This window comes from Nerophis ophidion, linkage group LG02 (assembly GCF_033978795.1).
Source record: "Nerophis ophidion isolate RoL-2023_Sa linkage group LG02, RoL_Noph_v1.0, whole genome shotgun sequence".
Lineage (NCBI taxonomy): Eukaryota > Metazoa > Chordata > Actinopteri > Syngnathiformes > Syngnathidae > Nerophis > Nerophis ophidion.
The window spans coordinates 74269982-74290518 of NC_084612.1; the positions used below are offsets into that span (position 1 = coordinate 74269982).

A 20537-nucleotide genomic window follows, 5' to 3' on the forward strand; every position below is an offset into this window, starting at 1 on the left:
ATATACATATTTATATATATATATACATACACACATAGATATAGATGATAGATGGATAGATTTTATATATATATATATATATATATATATATATATATACATGGATGGATGGATAGATAGATAGATAGATAGATAGATAGATAGATAGATGGATAGTACTTTATTGATTCTTTCAGGAAAATATATATGTATAAAAATATATATATACATACACACACAATATATATATATATATATATATATATATACATATATATATATACATATATATATATATACATATATATATATATATATATATATATATATATATATATATATATATATATATATATTCACAGTAATACAATACATTATACAATAATGTTTTTAAAAAAAAAGTATAATCCTGAACATTATCCATGCACCAAATGACAAGATGAGACGTGATGCAAAAACAAGATGCGTGATGACGTGGTAGGTGGGCGTGGCTTATGAGGAGGAAGTGAAAGGGGAAGAGCGAAGAAGGAGAGGCTTGCAGATAGTTAGCTCGCTGTCAGCTTAGCCTTCCAACAAAGTGACAAATTGACCAACTGCTGACCATTTGCCGCCTTCATTTTGGATTTTTTTTATTTATTGCTGCCTAATAATAGCGTTGAAATAACATCTGGTCAGGCAACAATTTTAGTACCAGCGAGCTAGCTAACGTAGCTAGCCTGTTAGCATTAGCATCTGTTAGCCGGCAGGAAGTCTTCTTCTGTGGGGAACAAGCTGAACGTAAGTGTGTCTGGACCTCTTTCTGGGGTTTAATGTACGCCTGGCAAATGTCGAATTGAGTGGGGGGTTAATGTTGGGGCTAAAGCTAGCGGTGCTTGTCAAAAACAACAAGGCCGTCCTGGAGGTGTCTGGGCCCAGGGAGCAGAACCGCAGAAACCGATCGGTCAGGTTGTTGAAAATATGTCAAATAATGACAGCGCAACTACTTACCTAATCTTATAATGATGCAATGATTTTATAATCCTGACACCAATATTATGAGAGCGATGCCACCGGTTGCATAACATTGATACCAATAATGATACGTTTGATATGAAGAAGATAGCCAGAAAAGTGCTGACAATACAGAAATCCGAGATTGGAGAGACCACATGTATGTAATGACGACTATTTGCATCAAGTTGTACTTTTAGATTCAAGCACTAAGTACTTTACTGCTCGCGAGTGTTACATATCTCAATCAATGTTTATTTATACAGCCCTAAATCACTAGTGTCTCAAAGGGCTGCACAAACCACAACGACATCCTCAGTAGAGCCCACATAAGGGCAAGGAAAACTCACACCCAGTGGGACGTTGGTGACTTTGACTATGTGGGGACCGAAAGCAATGGATGTCGAATGGGTCTAACATGATACTGTGAAAGTTCAATCCATAGTGGATCCAACACAACCGGGAGAGTCCAGTCCAAAGTGTATCCAACACAGTAGTGAGAGTCCCGTCCATAGTGGAGCCAACAGGAAAACATCCCAAGCGGAGGTGGATCAGCAGCGCAGAGAACGTCCCCAGTCAATACACAGGCGAGCAGTCCATCCTGGGTCCCGACTCTGGACGAACAGTCCACCCTGGGTCCCGACTCTGGACAGCCAGAACTTCATCCATGGCCACCGGACCGGAGGAAAAGAAAAGAAACGGCAGATCAACTGGTCTAAAAAAAAGGGGGTCTATTTAAAGGCTAGAATATACAAATGAGTTTTAAGGTGAGACTCAAATGCTTCTACTGAGGTAGCATCTCAAACTGTTACCGGGAGGGTATTCCAGAGTACTGGAGCCCGAACCGAAAACGCTCTATAGCCCGCAGACTTTTTTTGGGCTCTGGGAATCACTAATAAGCCGGAGTCCTTTGAACGCAGATTTCTTTCCGGGACATATGGTACAATACAATCGGCAAGATAGGCTGGAGCTAGACCGTGTAGTATTTTATACGTAAGTAGTCAAAGCTTAAAGTCAAATCTTAAGTGCACAGGAAGCTAGTGCAGGTGAGCCAGTATAGGTATATATGTATATATAGGTATATATGTATATAAAGGTATATACAGTATAGGCGTAATATGATCAAACGTTCTTGTTCTTGTCAAAAGTCTAGCAGCCGCATTTTGTACCAACTGTAGTCTTTTCATGCTAGACATGGGGAGACCCGAAAATAATACGTTACAGTAATCGAGACGAGACGTAACAAACGCATGGATAATGATCTCGGCGTCACTAGTCAACAAAATGGTGCGAATTTTAGCGATATTACGGAGATGAAAGAAGGCCGTTTAATAACATTCTTAATGTGTGACTCAAACGAGAGAGTTGGGTGGAAGATAATACCCAGATTCTTTACCGAGTCGCCTTGTTTAATTGTTTGGTTGTCAAATGTTAAATTTGTATTATTAAATAGAGGTCGGTGTCTAGCAGGACCGTTAATCAGCATTTCCGTTTTTTGGGCGTTGAGTTGCAAAAAGTTAGCGGACATCCATTGTTTAGTTTCATTAAGACACGCCTCCTGCGATGAGGTGGCGACTTGTCCAGGGTGTACCCTGCCTTCTGCCCGATTGTAGCTGAGATAGGCGCCAGCGCCCCCCGCGACCCCGAAAGGGAATAAGCGGTAGAAAATGGATGGATGGATGGATGGAAGACACGCCTCTAGCTGACTACAATCCGGCGTGTTGGTCAGCTTTAGTTGATGTAACAAAAAAGATCAATTACAATTAGAGATGTCTGATAATATCGGACTGCCGATGTTATCGGACTGCCGATGTTATCGGACGATACATGCATTAAAATATCGGAAATTCTCGGTATCTGTTCCAAAAAGTAAAATGTATGACTTTTTAAAACGCTGTTGTACGGAGTGGTACACGAACTTAGGGAGAAGTACAGAGCGCCGATAAACCTTAAAATGCGCTGCCTTTGCGTGCCCGCCCAATAATAATATCTACAGCTTTTCACACACACAAGTGAAAGCATCGCATACTTGATCAACAGCCATACAGGTCACACTGAGGGTGGCCGTATAAACAACTTTAACATTGTTACAAATATACGCCACACTGTGAACCCACACCAAACAAGAATGACAAACACATTTAGGGAGAACAGTCGCACCGTAACACAACATAAACACAACAGAAAAAATACCAGCAATAATTCTTCCGGGACGCTACAATATACACCCCCGGTGTTGAATCCCAGTGGGGTTTTGATCAAATACTTGTGTACAGGCCCAAAGCGAAGGATTTAGCAGCCTCCTCCCTCAACCACAACTACTATCTTGCTATTATTCAGGAGTCCAGAGTTGTCTCCAACCCTTTTGCCCCCTGCTGCAAAGAGACAAACCTGGTTATCAACGAACGCACTCGTGTGCCTTGAGATATTGTCTGGTGTGTCATGGGAAATGATGCAATTTCAACTAATTGGTCCAAAAAATATTTTTTGCAAATCAATAATCAGAATCTGCATAGCTCGGTTGGTAGAGTGGCCGTGCCGGCAACTTTAGGGTTGCAGGTTCGATTCCCGTTGGGCCATCCTAGTCACTGCCGTTGTATCCTTGGGCAAGACACTTTACCCACCTGCTCCCAGTGCCACCCACACTGGTTTAAATGTAACTTAGATATTGGGTGTCACTATGTAAAGCGCTTTGAGTCACTTGAGAAAAGGGCTATATAAATATAATTCACTTCACTACACTAATAAAAAACAGAGTTTGTGGCGTATAGAGCTTGGCAGGGTAGCCATGTAGTAAACTACTATATCAGTAGTTGGCAGCAGGTAGTTAATTGCTTTGTAGAAGTCGGAACGTGTCGAGGATGGTTTGTCGTGATCCCAAAATGCAGAGCACAGTGGGAGACAGTGTGCAGGTAAAAAGGTATGTAATGCTGAAACCAAAAATAACGCCAAAGGAAAAGGCAATGAAGCATAGGGATGGCTAGAAGCATAGAGTCCGCAGTTTATTTTTTAACGTTTCTGCTGGTGGTGTGGCTCCATATTTTTTCAATAGAAAAAAAAAGTTGGAAAAGCACTGAACTAACCTTAAAGAGGAATTTAATATCCTGTATTTGGATAATTATTGTGGAATCCAGCGAAAAACGTTGTGCGTGGCGAGAGCATAGGAACAGTGACTGTGAGGTAGGTCTTTAGCTCCCCAGAAAAAAAAACATCAGTCAATTACTGCCTTACTCTGGTTTGGATATGCAATTTTTGTAAGGATCCAACATTTTAAACGAAGGGTGCCCATTTTGTCGATCACGAGTGACCGGTCGATGGTGGAGAGTGTGTCAGATGATCGCCAGCCAGGCATTAAAAAAAATAGACCTAAAAATGAGCAGTTATCAATCTTCACCAAGACGTCACTTGAATGACATTCATGGCATCCGAGGGTCTTATGAGATGACGCCGGTTGCTGCCAGATCATTAACAAGGAAAAATGACCGACAGGATGGCGAGAAACACTTTATTTCAACAGACTCTCGATCCGTGCTAAACTCTAAAGACCAGTCGGTCTTTAGAGTTTTGACAACACAGTTCCTGTCTTCACAATAAAAGCCCTGCTTCATCCTGCCTGCACCAACAAAATAAGAGTCTCAGAAAGCTAGCGTGCACACCCAGCAAGTTACTGAGCTTGCCGCCAATGTATTTCTTGTAAAGTGTAAACAAAGGAGTATGGAAGCCGGACAAATAAGATTCCAAAAAGCAACCACTTCGATGTGATATTGGACAGAAAGGAGGATTTTTTTTCTCCTCCATTCAAAAATGTGGACGTTATCATCACTACTGTCTGATACCAATCAATGCAAGTCATCAGAATCAGCTAATACACCAATTTATATTCTCGTCTTCATGAAAGAAAGAAATCTATAGCAGTTTCTCAATTCAGGGTCTGCATCCTTCAGAGGACCCGGGCTACGCAGCCTCAGAAGGCTGGACCGTCGGAGGCACCCCCGAAGGATGCGTCACCCGTTGTTAGATTGGACAGTCTAGCCTGCGGAGGATACTTACACTACCGTTCAAAAGTTTGGGGTCACTCTGGTTAAAGCCTGTTTGTGCTGTCCTCTGAAGGGAGTAGTACACCCCGTTGTAGGAAATCTTCAATTTCTTAGCAATTTCTTGCATAGAATAGCCTTCATTTCTAAGAACAAGAATAGACTGTCGAGTTTCAGATGAAAGTTCTCTTTTTCTGGCCATTTTGAGCGTTTAATTAACCACACAAATGTGATGCTCCAGAAACACAATCTGCTCAAAGGAAGGTCAGTTTTGTAGCTTCTGTAACGAGCTAAACTGTTTTCAGATGTGTGAACATAATTGCACAAGGGTTTTCTAATCATCAATTAGCTTTCTGAACCAATGAGCAAACACATTGTACCATTAGAACACTGGAATGATAGTTGCTGGAAATGGGCCTCCGTACACCTATGTAGATATTGCACCAAAAACCAGACATTTGCAGATAGAATAGTCATTTACCACATTAGCAATGTATAGAGTGTATTTCTTTGAAGTTAAGACTAGTTTAAAGTTATCTTCATTGAAAAGTACAGTGCTTTTCCTTCAAAAATAAGGACATTTCAATGTGACCCCAAACTTTTGAACGGTAGTGTACATTTGAAAGTGTGTTGGCTGCCGCTGCTTGTATTTGCCGCCATCGTCAAAAAGATCCGGGTTGAACAAAGGCGGCAAAGCATCTTGGGATATGGGAGGCCACGAAGGATAGTCGCGGTGCTTTCTCCGAATACAGGAAAAAGGAGGGCTCGTTTGTCGGCTGCATTTGGAGGAGCCTTCTAATTTGATTTAATCGGGACAGCATTGGCGCAGTGTTGTGACTTAAGCGGCCTTCGAAGGATGCAGACCCTGAATTGGGACACAGCTTGTATGTGTTAAACATGCTGGAATTATCATTAGACATCTTTAACTTTAACTTAACAAAAAGTCTCTTTCAGAAATAAATAAATATAAATTATATATGTGAATGAGGTACATCACCTCGACTTGGTCTATTGAAAAGTGCAGAAAAAGTGTGGACACCCCTGTTTTAAACATATACCTAGGTCTGAAAAGTTGGAGGTGTAGGTTAGGGGCCCCTATAAAGAGGACATATAACTATCAGCTAAGGAATCACATGCTTTTAATATCCGTGTCTGTGTACCGGATAAATACATGGATTTATGCAGCCGTGTCTTCAACAGTTGTACATCGGTGTGATCCTGTTGCCAGGAAGACTTGTTTTTCCTGGGCATTTGTTTATAGTGTGGTATGACTCACTCCTGTCACGTTGATGCAAGTTGTCCTGTCAGTGTGTTGGATGACAGGGAGAAGTTGCAACACCTGGCAACCGGCAGTGTTTTAGATACATAGACATCAAGCAAAATGATGAATGTATTTACAGCACAAGACGCTCGGCTGTAAATGCTCTTACATTTCTGACCTTGCAGTTTGATGGCGAAGCAGTTTGGATTGTCCCAAATATGTCTGGGGCTTATATCACAGTGCATCTGGAAAGTATTTTATAAGTTAACATTTTGTTAAATACATTAAAAAAACACTTGACATACACTTAAGTGTTAAAACCCTTTGCCAAGTAGCTAAAAATTGAGCGTCTTATACATTGGAGACCACCTGTGGTAAATGAAGCTGATTGGACTTGTTTTTGAACGATACACACTTGAGATGTAATTGATATCTGCACTTTATTAAACTCACTGACCGACGGACAGGCGCCGGCATGCTAGCTTAAATGCTAACATGAAAACAAGAAAGGACATACCGCAATCTAAACTTATGTAAACACATTGCTCTCTGAGCAACTAAGATATTCAGTTTTGTACATTGAACCTACAAGCTCTGCTCTCTTAGAACAGAGTGATCGTTTTATACTCAGAAGAATACGAGGTGTTTTTACGATGCGTTCAAGGACGACGTAACAGAGTTGGACGTCACTACACCAGCCAGAAAAAAAATAGAAAAACAGATTCATTTTTTCAGCACTTTTCATTGGAATAAATCTTAAAGTGCTACAGTACAAACTAATATTTAAAACATTAAAATCTTAACCACAAACAGATACAATACTACGACTGAAACAATATCAATGAAGTATAAAAACACAATACATTCACAATAGTGGCTTACTTAAAGTGTGTTTATTTATTTTAATTATTTAAAAAATATAACTTGGTTAAAATATTTTAGAGTGTAAAAGTTAATATATTTCGCACTTTAAAGATGCTAAAAATGTGTGCGTGTACGAGCATTTGTATTTGTACACGTACGGCAGGGGTGTCCAAACTTTTTAACTTCGGGTTCACATTGGGCTAAAAAAATTTGGCTGGCGGCAGGAAATCGACTGTGTGTAAAGTAGTCTATACATAAATATGTGCACATATTGTATTAATATAATCAATATATAATTAATATAATTGAATATTAAGAGTATGTGAAAGTTCGACTCCTACCTTGTTTACTTCTGTGACAACCTCCTTAAAGTTTTGTAATCAAGCAGCTAAAATGTGCCAAACATGGATAAATGTGGGGAGTGTATAGCATTTTTTCCGTCATGCATTGAAATTGATTTAAATGGGTGTAATTTAGAATGTTTTATGGTGCTTGGACGTAAAAATTCTGTGGGCAGGTTGTAGGGCTGGGCGATTTGGCCTTTTATTAATATCTCGATATATTTAGGCCATGTCACGAAACACGATATATATCTCCATATTTTGCCTTAGCCTTGAATGAACACTTGATGCATATAATCACAGCAGTATGGTGATTCTATGTGTCTACATTAAAACATTCTTCTTCATACTGCATATATATATGCTACTTTTAAACTTTCATGCAGAGAGGGAAATCACAACTAATTCCATTTACCAAAAACTGTATTTATCAAACAGTTATTAAGCAGTGGCACAAACATTCATGTCATTTCCAAAACAGAAAGCGCAAGATTGTCAGACATTTTAAAACAAGCTATTAGTGCACTTTTGTGCATGATGTCACTAAAATTACATATCAAAACAACACTAAATTAAAGTGCACCTTTTGTACAGAACGCCACTACAATAGTTTAAAAAAGATAAAGTGCACTTTTGTGCATGATGTCACAAGATCTTTCAATAACTCAAATAAAAATGAGCTGCATAATAGGAAATCAAATAGTGTATGGCCTTCGCTATGTGGTAGGTTACTTCGGATGTTATCTCCTTCTGTTGTTGACTATTATTTTCATTGATGTGGAAATGGTTGCTTCGGCATTTTGTGGGTGTGGCACCCAACGGAGATGTTCACATGCGGAGTTTCAAGCACTACTAATTCTCTAGCGGGTGACTTTTCAAATGATGCCAGAAATTAGCAGAAATTTAATTTTTTGTAGCAACGCTTTTGCAGCTTACTGTACATATTTCGGTTGTCTGTTCAACATCTTCCCGCTTGAAGACAAACCACCGCTAGACAATGGACCGCCGAGCTGTTTTTCTAGCAATTAATTATTCTTTCTTCATTTGTTACCAGATTCTCACCTTCTCTCTCTCGTATTACCACTCGCTCCGCTAGCATCACCTGCTACAGCTAGCTCTACCCATGTCGCTACCTCTCTGATCCGCGAGCTCATATGACATTTGCACGCGCGGCTGTATGTGACGTATGTAAGAAGGTGCACTTTTTTTTTCTCTGTGAGGAGAGACAAGAAAGAGTGAAGTGAAGTATATTTTTATATAGCGCTTTTCTCTAGTGACACAAAGCGCTTTACATAGTGAAACCCAATATCTAAGTTACATTTAAACCAGTGTGGGTGGCACTGGGAGCACGTGGGTAAAGTGTCTTGCCCAAGGACACAACGGCAATGACTAGGATGGCGGAAGCGGGAATCGAACCTGCAACCCTCAAGTTGCTGGCACGGCAGCTCTACCAACCGAGCTATACCGCCCCCACAGTGAGAAAAGCCTGTAGTGTAATGCCCACAGCTAAAAGTAACTGCTTGCAAACTTATACTCGAATATTACGATATTTCCGTTATTTCTATATCGCACAAAGACAAACCCGCAATATATCGAGTATATTCCATATATCGCCCAGCCCTAGCAGGTTGTTATGTGTGACCATGTGTGTTGACTTTTTGTGTTGGTTGAATCTTATTTTTTTTGCGCCATGAGTAGGGAAGGTTGTTTGAATTGCGTCATATAAGTAAATGCTATGGTGTGTTGACTTCAATCTACATTGCCTGGTCATTGACCTGATTGACGCACGTTGATGGTTTGCAAATTTGCAGCAATCGGATCGCCAGATATTTTAAATTACTTTGGAAACACCCCTCAAGCCAGATTATTAGACTAAAGACGCCTCCCAGGCCGTAGTCTGGACACCCCTGCTGTATGGCAAAGTGTTCATTGCTTTAGATCCATGCAGCATATTTGTGCATGGACAACATTTACTGATTAAATCTGGAATTTGCCTGGGGTTTTCTTTTGTAAGGCTTTATCCGTCTAACTCCTCGTTGGTTTCCTCTATAAAAAGCAAAGTCAATATTCTTGTATTGGACTAAAGATTAACTGATTGGAAGGAATGCGTGTCAAAATGGATGTTGTTGTTTTTTTTTACACTGATTGCTTTATTCTTGCACAATTTCGTCATGAGCCGCACTACTGAGCGTTTGAGTGTTTGTAAGAGTGGTGGACATGTTCCTGTGTTGGACATGAGCAGACCGTATGGTCACAAAGACTAGTCAAGTGAAACTTGTAGCACAGAGGTGGCTGACATGTCCCTCGTGATTACAGAGCACAAGACTGCTGGTCACTGCTGATTGGTTCACGTGTTGTACGCACATTAGTCGTAGTCTGCGTGCTGAGACAATGTCATAGTCCAAACCACTTAACAAACCTCTATGTATTTATTTGTTTTTTATGTCATGTAGCGCTTTGAAGAATGACGTCCAGGAAGAAGGTGCTCTTGAAAGTCATCATCCTGGGAGATTCTGGGTGAGTCCACAACGTTTTGTCACCTAAATATAGCAAGTGTTGTAACTGTACTACCATTTCACCAAAGTGTAAATGACATGCCGTGAAGACGTTTGTGCCACTTCCTTGTTGGCTGTGGTTATCGTTTTGCCTTAGCTCGACATATTTTCATCTCTTTTATGTCAGGGGTGCAACAATTCCTCGACAAATATGGACAACAACTCTTGTCACCGACAATTTCATTTGTGGACAATAGTCAATCAATCAATCATATAGCCCTAAATCTCAGGTGTCTCAAAGGGCTGCAAAAGCCACGATGACATCCACGGTCCAGAGCCTACATAAGGGCAAGGAAAAACTTACCCCAGTGGGACGTCAATGTGAATGACTATGAGTAACCTTGAAGAGGACCGCATATGTGGGCGACCCCCCCCAACATAATAGTGAGAGTCCAGTCCATGGTCAGTCATGACATCATCACTCATATTTTTCATGTTGTGGGTGAAAATATGTCAAATGTGGGAACATTTAAACGGTAAATGGGTTATACCATATTTCCTTGAATTGCCGCGGGGGCGCTAATTAATTTAAAACCTCTTCTCACTGCTGCGCTTACCAAAGGCATGCGGTAAAAGTAAGCATGCGCTAATTTTTTTAAAACCTCTTCTCACTCCGGCACTTACCAAAGGCATGCAGTAAAAATTTGAGTGTGATGTAAGGATACATCATGAAAAGCACATTTAAAAAAAATAAACGTTATTATGGTCTCTCTTTTACTTATATAGTCCATGCCAGCTCCTTCTGATCGAAAGCATCGATAACTTGTTTATAGAAGTCTTCCTTATCTTTCTTCAGTTTTTAAATTTTCTCTGTCTTGATAGAGATCTTCCTTTATTACCTCCTCCAGCACATATCACGTCACTCATTTCACTTGTTCTGCAGCCTACTAGTCGCAAAAAGGATCACTAGCGCCCTCTACCACCAGGAGTCGGGAGTCATTTAATGACTCATATTTGACAGACGCAGCTACGGTATTGTGACGGTCTCAAGCCGTCGTCTTGCGGGTTCCCAGGACCACCAAGGAAGGACATGGCTTGAGCAGTTTGATTTTTTTATTTTTCAATAAAACATCAGTCCAGGTCGCTCTTCCGCTCGCTCGCCGTCGCCGCCTCCTCGCTGCCATCTTGGGCCGGGCTGTCTGTCGGACCTTCGGCTCCGCCTCTCCACCAGGTATATTAATAAAACATAGCTGTTTACTGTTCTTTTTAGCATACCAGTATTAAATAGCTTGGACCTTAAATCCTACTGAATAGCTCTTAATCTTCTTCCCTTTATGCGATTTCAAATTACCGGTATTGGAATCAGCCTCCTCCGTTTTGAAAATGATAACATGGGAAATGTCACTCGTGATGTCACGAGTTTGACCCGGCGGTAATACTAAGCATGCGCTAATTATTTTGCGAAGCGAGTTTGACCCGGCTGTAATTCAAGGTAGGCGCATACTATATGCCCTGCGGCAATTCAAGGAAATATGGTACTTGTATAGCGCTTTTCTAGCTTCAAGGTACTGAAAGCGCTTTGACACTACTTCCACATTCACTCATTCACACACACATTCACCCACTGATGCCATGCAAGGCCCTAACCACGGCCCATCAGGAGCAAGGGTGAAGTGTCTTGCTCAAGGACACAACGGACGTGACTTGGTTGGTAGAAGGTGGGGATTGAACAAGGAACCCTCAGGTTGCTGGCGCGGCTACTCTCCCAACTGCGCCACACAGTCCCCATTTCTCCTAATTATTTTAAACAAAAAGCTCATTTTTGTAAAGCAAATCTTGTTCTCGTAGCACTACCTCAGACGGCACTGTATCAAAAACTGGCATCAATCTCTAAAGGATATCACCACATGGGCTCAGGAACACTTCAGAAGACCACTGTCACTAAATACAGTTTGTCGCTACATCTGTAAGTGCAAGTTAAAGCTCTACGATGCAAAGCGAAAGCCATTTATCAACAACATCCAGAAACGCCGCCGGCTTCTCTGAGCCCGAAATCATCTAAGATGGACTGATGCAAAGTGGAAAAGTGTTCTGTGGTCTGACGAGTCCACATTTCAAATTGTTTTTGGAAATATTTGACATCGTGTCATCCGTACCAAAGAGGAAGCGAACCATCCAGACTGTTATCGACGCAAAGTTCAAAAGCCAGCATCTGTGATGGTATGGGGGTGCATTAGTGCCCAAGGCATGGGTAACTTACACATCTGTGAAGGCACCATTAATGCTGAAAGGTACATACAGGTTTAGGAACAACATATGCTGCCATCTAAGCCCCGTCTTTTTCATGGACGCCCCTGCTTATTTCAGCGAGACAATACCAAGCCACATTCAGCACGTGTTACAACAGCGTGGCTTTGTAAAAAAAGAGTGCGGGTACTTTCCTGGCCCGCCTGCAGTCCAGACCTGTCTCCCATGGAAAATGTGTGGCGCATTATGAAGCGTAAAATACGACAGCGGAGACCCCGGACTGTTGAACGACTGAAGCTCTACATAAAACAAGAATGGGAAAGAATTCTACTTTCAAAGCTTCAACAATTAGTTTCCTCAGTTCCCAAACGTTTATTGAGTGTTGTTAAAAGAAAAGGTGATGTAACACAGTGGTGAACATGCCCTTTCCCAACTACTTTGGCACGTGTTGCAGCCATGAAATTCTAAGTAAAATATTATTTGCGAAAAAAAAAAAAGTTTACGAGTTTGAACATCAAATATCTTGTCTTTGTAGTGCATTCAACTGAATATGGGTTGAAAAGGATTTGCAAATCATTGTATTCCGTTTATATTTACATCTAACACAATTTCCCAACTCATATAGAAACAGGGTTTGTACGACTCTTTTTAAAGTACCAATGATTGTCGCACACACACTAGGTGTGGTAGGATTATTCTCTGCATTTGACCCATCACTCATGGTCACCTCCTGCGAGGTGAGGGGAGCAGTGAGCAGTGGCGGTGGCCGCGCCCGGTAATCATTTTTTGGTGATTACACCCCCAATTCCAACCCTTGATGCTGAGTGCCAAGCAGGGAAGTAATGACTCCCATTTTTATAGTCTTTGGTATGACTCGGCCGGGGTTTGAAACTCACAACCTACCTATCTCAGGCCACTATTTGCCGAAAACTGTAAGACAAAAACCAATATGGCCGACTTCCTGTTCGTTCTGAGGTATGAGTTCCTGAGACTTTTATGAGCGTCCTGTCATGAGAGACGTCTCCTGCCATTTCCGTGTCAATAGGTGAAACTGGTAGAAGGGGCTAATTTTTTCTCCTTTTAAAGGTGGCGCTAGAGAGCCAATTTTGAAGTTTCATTTTCGGGACCCCCAAAATATAAAATTTTTCACCATACCTGACACGCCTGCAAAATATGGGGACTTTAGTGCGTGTTAAGGGCCTCAAAAAGGCGTCCAAATGTATGAAAGAAAAAACAGCAATATCAATATGGCCCTTGTGATGGGCCCCTAAATATATTTAGTCAATAATCAATGACTTATTTCAAGTAAAGAACTGTGGTAGTCCCCTGATCATGTGTTGTTGTGCAGCGTTGGAAAGACGTCCCTGATGAACCAGTATGTCAACAAGAAGTTCAGCAACCAGTACAAAGCCACCATCGGGGCAGACTTCCTGACAAAGGAGGTGATGGTGGACGACCGGCTCGTCACCATGCAGGTGCGTAGTGACCACTCCAGCTGTGTAGTGACCACTCCAGCTGTGTAGTGACCACTCCAGCTGCGTAGTGACCACTCCAGCTGTGTAGTGACCACTCCAGCTGCGTAGTGACCACTCCAGCTGTGTAGTGACCACTCCAGCTGTGTAGTGACCACTCCAGCTGTGTAGTGACCACTCCAGCTGTGTAGTGACCACTCCAGCTGTGTAGTGACCACTCCAGCTGTGTAGTGACCGCTCCAGCTGTGTAAGTGACGTCTGGCTCCAACCATGGAACATGTGGCTACGCAGATCTGGGACACAGCAGGCCAGGAGAGGTTCCAGTCCTTGGGCGTGGCCTTCTACCGTGGGGCCGACTGCTGCGTGCTGGTGTTTGACGTGACCGCCCCCAACACCTTCAAGACCCTGGACAGCTGGAGGGACGAGTTCCTCATCCAGGCCAGCCCTCGAGACCCGGAGAACTTCCCCTTCGTGGTGCTGGGCAACAAGATCGACCTGGAGAACCGACAGGTAGAGAAGTGCTGCTTGAACATTTCCTGCAAACACTTGAAGTTGAGCTAAACAGTCAACAGTAGAGGTGGCAATCTTTGGCCTCCTCACAGGTCACTGCCATGATTGATACATCTGTCTTTGATGTATGTGGATGCTGTTTTATATTTATTTTTGTTTCATTAAGTAAGTGTTTGTCACGTGCAACTTTGAAAACAGTGCATTTGTAATAAGAAACAAAAACTGGAACATTAGAACCCTAAGATAAAGGAGCAGGTCAGATCTCTCAGTGAGGTCGATGACCAAGGAGAACGTGGAGTTGGAATATAATTACAACATTTTATGTACATATTTATATAACATGTAACTACAAGCTCCATTCACAGACAGAGTCCCATTGCTTTATGAGCGGTCGAGCGAGTCAAAAGCTGAAAAAGAAAAAGAAAAATTGTTTATTTTTTTTTATTTTATTTGTGGCAGCCGTAATTCTTTGGTGGCGGGCCTCCACAAATAAATGAATGTGTGGGAAACCCTGTATATATACACGTGTATGTATGTGTGTGTATATATACGTATGTTTTTTATGTTTGTATATATATGTATATATATATTAGGGGTGTGGGAAAAAATCGATTCCAATTTGAATCGCGATTCTCACGTTGTGCGATTCAGAATCGATTCTCTTTTTTTTTTTTAAATCGATATATCGAATCACGACCCCAAGAATCGATATTGAATCGAATCGTGGGACACCCAAAGATTCGCAGCCCTAATATATATATCCATCCATCCATCCATCATCTTCCGCTTATCCGAGGTCGGGTCGCGGGGGCAACAGCCTAAGCAGGGAAGCCCAGACTTCCCTCTCCCCAGCCACTTTGTCCAGCTCTTCCCGGGGGATCCCCAGGCGTTCCCAGGCCAGCCGGGAGACATAGTCTTCCCAATGTGTCCTGGGTCTTCCCCGTGGCCTCCTACCGGTTGGACGTGCCCTAAACACCTCCCTAGGGAGGCGTTCGGGTGGCATCCTGACCAGATGCCCGAACCACCTCATCTGGCTCCTCTCGATGTGGAGGAGCAGCGGCTTTACTTTGAGTTCCTCCCGGATGACAGAGCTTCTCACCCTATCTCTAAGGGAGATCCCCGCCACACGGTGGAGGAAACTCATTTCGGCCGCTTGTACCCGTGATCTTATCCTTTCGGTCATGACCCAAAGCTCATGACCATAGGTGAGGATGGGAACGTAGATCGACCGGTAAATTGAGAGCTTTGCCTTCCGGCTCAGTTCCTTCTTCACCACAACGGATCGGTACAACGTCCGCATTACTGAAGACGCCGCACCAATATATATATATATATATATATATATATAAGTTTATATATATATATAAGTATATGTAGTCGAGGTTTCTGTGGTTTATCCGTTATACAGTGCTCAATACTGGAGTAGAGCGTAATATACGTTAGGTCGGGAAAAAACACAGAGTCTCTATCATCCCTTCAAGTATGTTTCGCAGGTTTCCCTGCTCTTCAGGGGATTTCCTGGAGATTTTCTGAAATCCCCTGAAGAGCAGGGGAACTTGCGAAACAGGCTTTTAGGGATGAAGTAGTCTGTGTTTTTTCCTGACCTAACGTGTGTGTGTGTATATATATGTTTATGTGTGTGTATATATGTGTGTATGTGTGTGTATATCCCAGGTCAAACGAGCACCGTCATAAAAGCGTTTGGACATATTTGACTGTCAAGTTGCAACATGTTACTTTGAAGTCATTAAGAGTGACGATGGCTTGTGTTCATCACAAAGATTATTATTATTAAGGCTTAGGTCAGGCTGATTACTAAAATAAAATACTGTTCGAATGAATTACACTGCAAAAGAAAAATGATGAAAAATACATTTATATATTATTGCGAAGTGCTAAAATTGATGAATTAGACTTAAAATAATAAATGATATAAGTATGTTTCTTAGTTAAAGTGCAGATGAAAATACAGTGTCACAAGTTTAGTCATCATTTTGGCTTTTAAGAAACTTCTGTCTCTTCCGTTGTCTTGAGATTGTCATTACTGCCACAAGTGGTGGGAAAGTGTATTACAAGGGAGTAGAATGGAGAGGAAGTGCCTTCACACAGCCGCGGTGTACTTCCTGTCCCAGGTGACCACCAAGAGGGCCCAGGCCTGGTGTCAGAGTAAGAACAACATTCCCTACTTTGAGACCAGCGCCAAGGAAGCTATAAACGTGGAGCAGGCCTTCCAGACCATTGCACGCAACGCCCTCAAGCAGGTGAGTCACCGCCAGGTGGTTATAGGCCCGCCGGGACCGTTGACCTCGCCCTCATTTTCTGCGGCAGGAGACGGAGGTGGAGCTCTACAACGAGTTCCCCGAACCCATCAAGCTGGATCGAAATGAGCGAGCCAAGACTTCGGCCGAGAGCTGCAGCTGCTGAGCGACCACCAAGACTCTCTCTCTCTTTCTCTCTCTCTCTCTCTCTCTCTGTCTCTCACCACCCGTCGCCCCCAGGGAACGCCCCCGCCCGATAGTCTTCCTCCGTCACGTCCATTCCATCATCCCTCTCACCGAGTGCACAAACCATGGTTACGCTCTGGGGAAGAAGAAGAAGACAAGCACACAGCCAGTGTCCAAAGAACACAGAGGAGAACAGCGCCCCCCTCTGGCACTCGCTGGTGAGACATCAACTTGTTGGACCCTTATTGGGAACTCTTAACTGGACTGATTTGGTGCTTAGTAATAATGTGAGACCATGGTCAGCATCCCAAGAAGCTTATCAGCCCTTTCTCTTCACTCTCTATTGCCTGTCAAAAGTAATGTTGTTGAAGTATATACACACACACACACATACATATAAACATACATATATATATATATATAAATGACATTTATATTTGAATTGGCAAATGTTACTTCTCAAGCCAATCTGAAACACATTCATTTTTTGTTTTTGCACTTTCTAATGTAATTTTGCCTTTATATGTTCTTTATGTAGAGGGATGATTGATTATGGGCAACTTCTGCCAAACACACACACACACACACGCCTTTTCTGTTAATATATGGTATAAAAGTATCTCTGATTGTACGACCAGCTCCACTACACGCTTCTGCTAACACTCTTTCAACGTTCATCTCCCTCATTTCTCCTCTCACCGTCTGCTTGTAGCTCAGGTTGGCGAAACTATTTCATATTTTAAACGCCTCGTGTATTACTGCGGTGTATAGACAAAATGATATAAGGGGTTGATGTCTCTTTCCATCTACAACAACCCATCAGTTGTTCTGCCCTTATATTCTTTCTCCTCGTAGAAAATGAACAGACGCACTGCAATGCCAATAATGTTGTCAACGGAAATTTGAACATCTAATAAAACTCTTGAATATATCAGATTGTAGTTCCTGTTTGAGAAAAAGGGGTGTCAGACTCATTTTAGTTAAGGAAAATATATTCCCATTTGATTTGATTTTTATTAAGGATCCCCATTAGCTGGTTGCCACAACAACCCACTAGTCTTCCTGGGGTCCACGACTCAACACAATTACAAGTAAAAGCATATAATTGTAACTACGCAATACAGACAAAAATAAATAAAAGCATCAATAAGAAAACAGGCAAAGAATTTACAGTCACAGAATAATAATTACCATATACATATAACTACACAATATAAAACCAAACATAAAAAATCATCAACGAGCAAAGTAATTTAAAAACTCAGATAAAATATTACTTTCATTTTAAAAAGCTGTTTACTTTCAGTGCCGGTGAGAGTTTGAGGCAGGTTATTCCAGAGCGATACAGATCTATAAATAAAAGATTTCCGCAAAGCATTCTTCCTGGGAAGAGGGAGTACACAATGCCCCTCACTAGACGCCCTGGTAATATGATTGTGCTACTGTGAACTATTTGAGCCCTTTAATGCGTAATTCATGGTCATTGACATGAATTGCTGTCATTGTCCACAAGATGGCGGGAAATTTGCACGCCGATGTGTTATTACGCTAGAAAAAAATGTATGTATAGAGAATAACAATGTCGCGACAGCTCTGTTATTATACAGGTTATGGAACGTAAATGAAGTATTGTTGACGGTTTATGAATGCATTTTGAAAGTGGTTTGGAGCTAGAATGGATTGCTCCCATTATCTGCATTGCTAAGTACCAAAAACTAGTCCATTTTTCCAAGTTAAAATGCCCGTTAAAAGTAAAAAATCATCGTCTCTCATAATGATTGTGAATGATAGGAAAAATTCCCCCCCAAAAAAGTCAAGTTCCCCTTTAAAGCATGGTCATTGATATGAATTTCTGTCATTTTCCACAAGATGGCAGCAAATTTGCACGTGACGTGTTATTACGCTAGAAAAAAGTATGTATAGACAATAACAATGTCACGACAGCTTGGTTATTAAACAGGATATGGAACGTAAATGAAGTATTGTTGACGGTTTATGAGAAAAGCAGGACTTTTACTACCGGTTACCGATTTGAAGAAAATAAGAGTATTAGCTGTCAACCTGTTCTGCACTGTTAGCCAGGAAAGAGAAGCATGCATTTGGTTTACATTGGTTCTTGGTGAACAACCCAGAACCAGCCTTGCTGCTCTATTCTAAACAATCTGGAGCTTACTGATCTCACAGCTTGCAGCAGATTCACAGACTTTCAAACAATAGTCCAGATGACACAAGACTAAACTCTTAACAATCTGACAAAGAAGAAGTAGGCCGCAATGGTAAAATTATGGCATGATAACTTAAAAATAAAGACAACTCCAGGTTGTTTGACTTTAGGCCAAAAATAGAACGAGCACATTCTGAAAACGTACAAATCACAAATACCGTATTTCCTTGAATTGCCGCCGGGTATATAGTATGCGCCTGCCTAGAATCAATGCCGAGTCAAACTCGTTTCGCAAAATAATTAGCGCATGCTTAGCATTACCGCCGGCTCAGGATTAACGCCGGGTCAAACTCGTTTCGCAAAATATTGTTTTTATTAGCGCATTTCTAGAATTTCCGCCGGGTCAAACTCGTTTTGCAAAATAATTAGCATATGCCTAGGATTTCCGCAGGGTCAAACTCGTCACGTCACGAGTGACACTTTGTCATCATTTTCAAAATGGAGGAGGCTGATTTCAATCATTTGAAATCACATAAAGGGAAGAAGATTAAGAGCTATTCAGTAGGATTCAAGGTCCAAGCTATTGAATATGCTAAAGAGAACAGTAAGCAGCTATGTTTTATTAATATACCGTAGCTGCGTGTGTCAAATATGAGTCATTAAATGACTCCCGCCTCCTGGTGGTAGAGGGCGCTAGTGATCCTTCTTCCGACTACTCGGCTGCAGAAGAAGTGACAACAAGCAGCAAGAGTGAGCAGCGTGTGTTTATTTTTCCTCTCGCTTGCACTTTTAACATGGAGGATTACATATCTAAAATAAAACAGTTTTCTAAACTGGACTTTCAATCGAAGCAGGAAGTAATAAAGGAAGATCTCCATCGAGACTTTTAAAACCGAAGAAAGATAAGGAAGACTTCTATAAACAAGTTATCGATGCTTTTGATCAGAAGGAACTGCGCATGGACTTCATTTATAAGTAAAGGTAAGATCATAATAACGTTTTTTTTTTTTATTAAATGTGCTTTTCATGATGGTATCCTTACATCACACCAAATATTTAAACGCAGGCCTAAATTTACCGCATGCCTTATGTAACCGCCGGAGTGAGAAGAGGTTTTAAATTAATTAGCGCCCCGGCGGCAATTCAAGGCAATACGTTAATCCTCTGGACTAAACACTTCAAATTTGTTGAAAATTCTGAGGAAATTGGTGCAGTTCCAAAAAACAGAACCAGCTTGGACTTGGTCTCAGTGTATCTACAAAGCCAGGATTAAACTTTATGTCAGTCTTTCTGGGATTGAACCAAAACATGTAAACTCTTCTGGGTATAAAATACCTCCTTTGTCATGTCCACATATCAATCCAGAGCTAACTCAAGAAACAAAGGTAAAAACTATTCATAAAGGTTAAGTTCACTTGTTAGTGAATGAGCCAGACTACGTGTACTATAAGACTCGGAATAGCTCAACGGTTAAGACTGCTGCCTCTCACGCAGTACTACTAGGTTCGAATCCACAACTAGGAAGATCTAGTTTTTTGATTTGCCTCGATCATAGTTCACTGATTACATTTGTATATGAGCGAAAACCAAGTCTTGACGGGACCCAGGATAGCTCAATGGTCAACACTACGGGCTCCTAATACAGGGGTACTGGGTTCAAATCCCATACATGGCATCAGTAATTTGGCTGTATGGTGTCAAAACGACATACATTGTGGGGTGTTTCTTCTCCCCCA

General features: G+C 41.6%; 1 protein-coding gene across 1 annotated transcript; it reads left to right on the top strand.

The window, feature by feature from the left end:
• The first annotated feature begins 463 nt into the window (after positions 1 to 463).
• LOC133545284 (ras-related protein rab7) lies at positions 464 to 17568 on the top strand. Its single transcript, XM_061890714.1, has 6 exons — positions 464 to 756; positions 9923 to 9986; positions 13560 to 13686; positions 13975 to 14193; positions 16326 to 16454; positions 16522 to 17568. The coding sequence occupies exons 2-6, from the start codon at positions 9934 to 9936 to the stop codon at positions 16615 to 16617; spliced, it is 624 nt and encodes a 207-aa protein (XP_061746698.1). The 5' UTR covers positions 464 to 756; positions 9923 to 9933; the 3' UTR covers positions 16618 to 17568.
• Positions 17569 to 20537: the final 2969 nt, after the last annotated feature.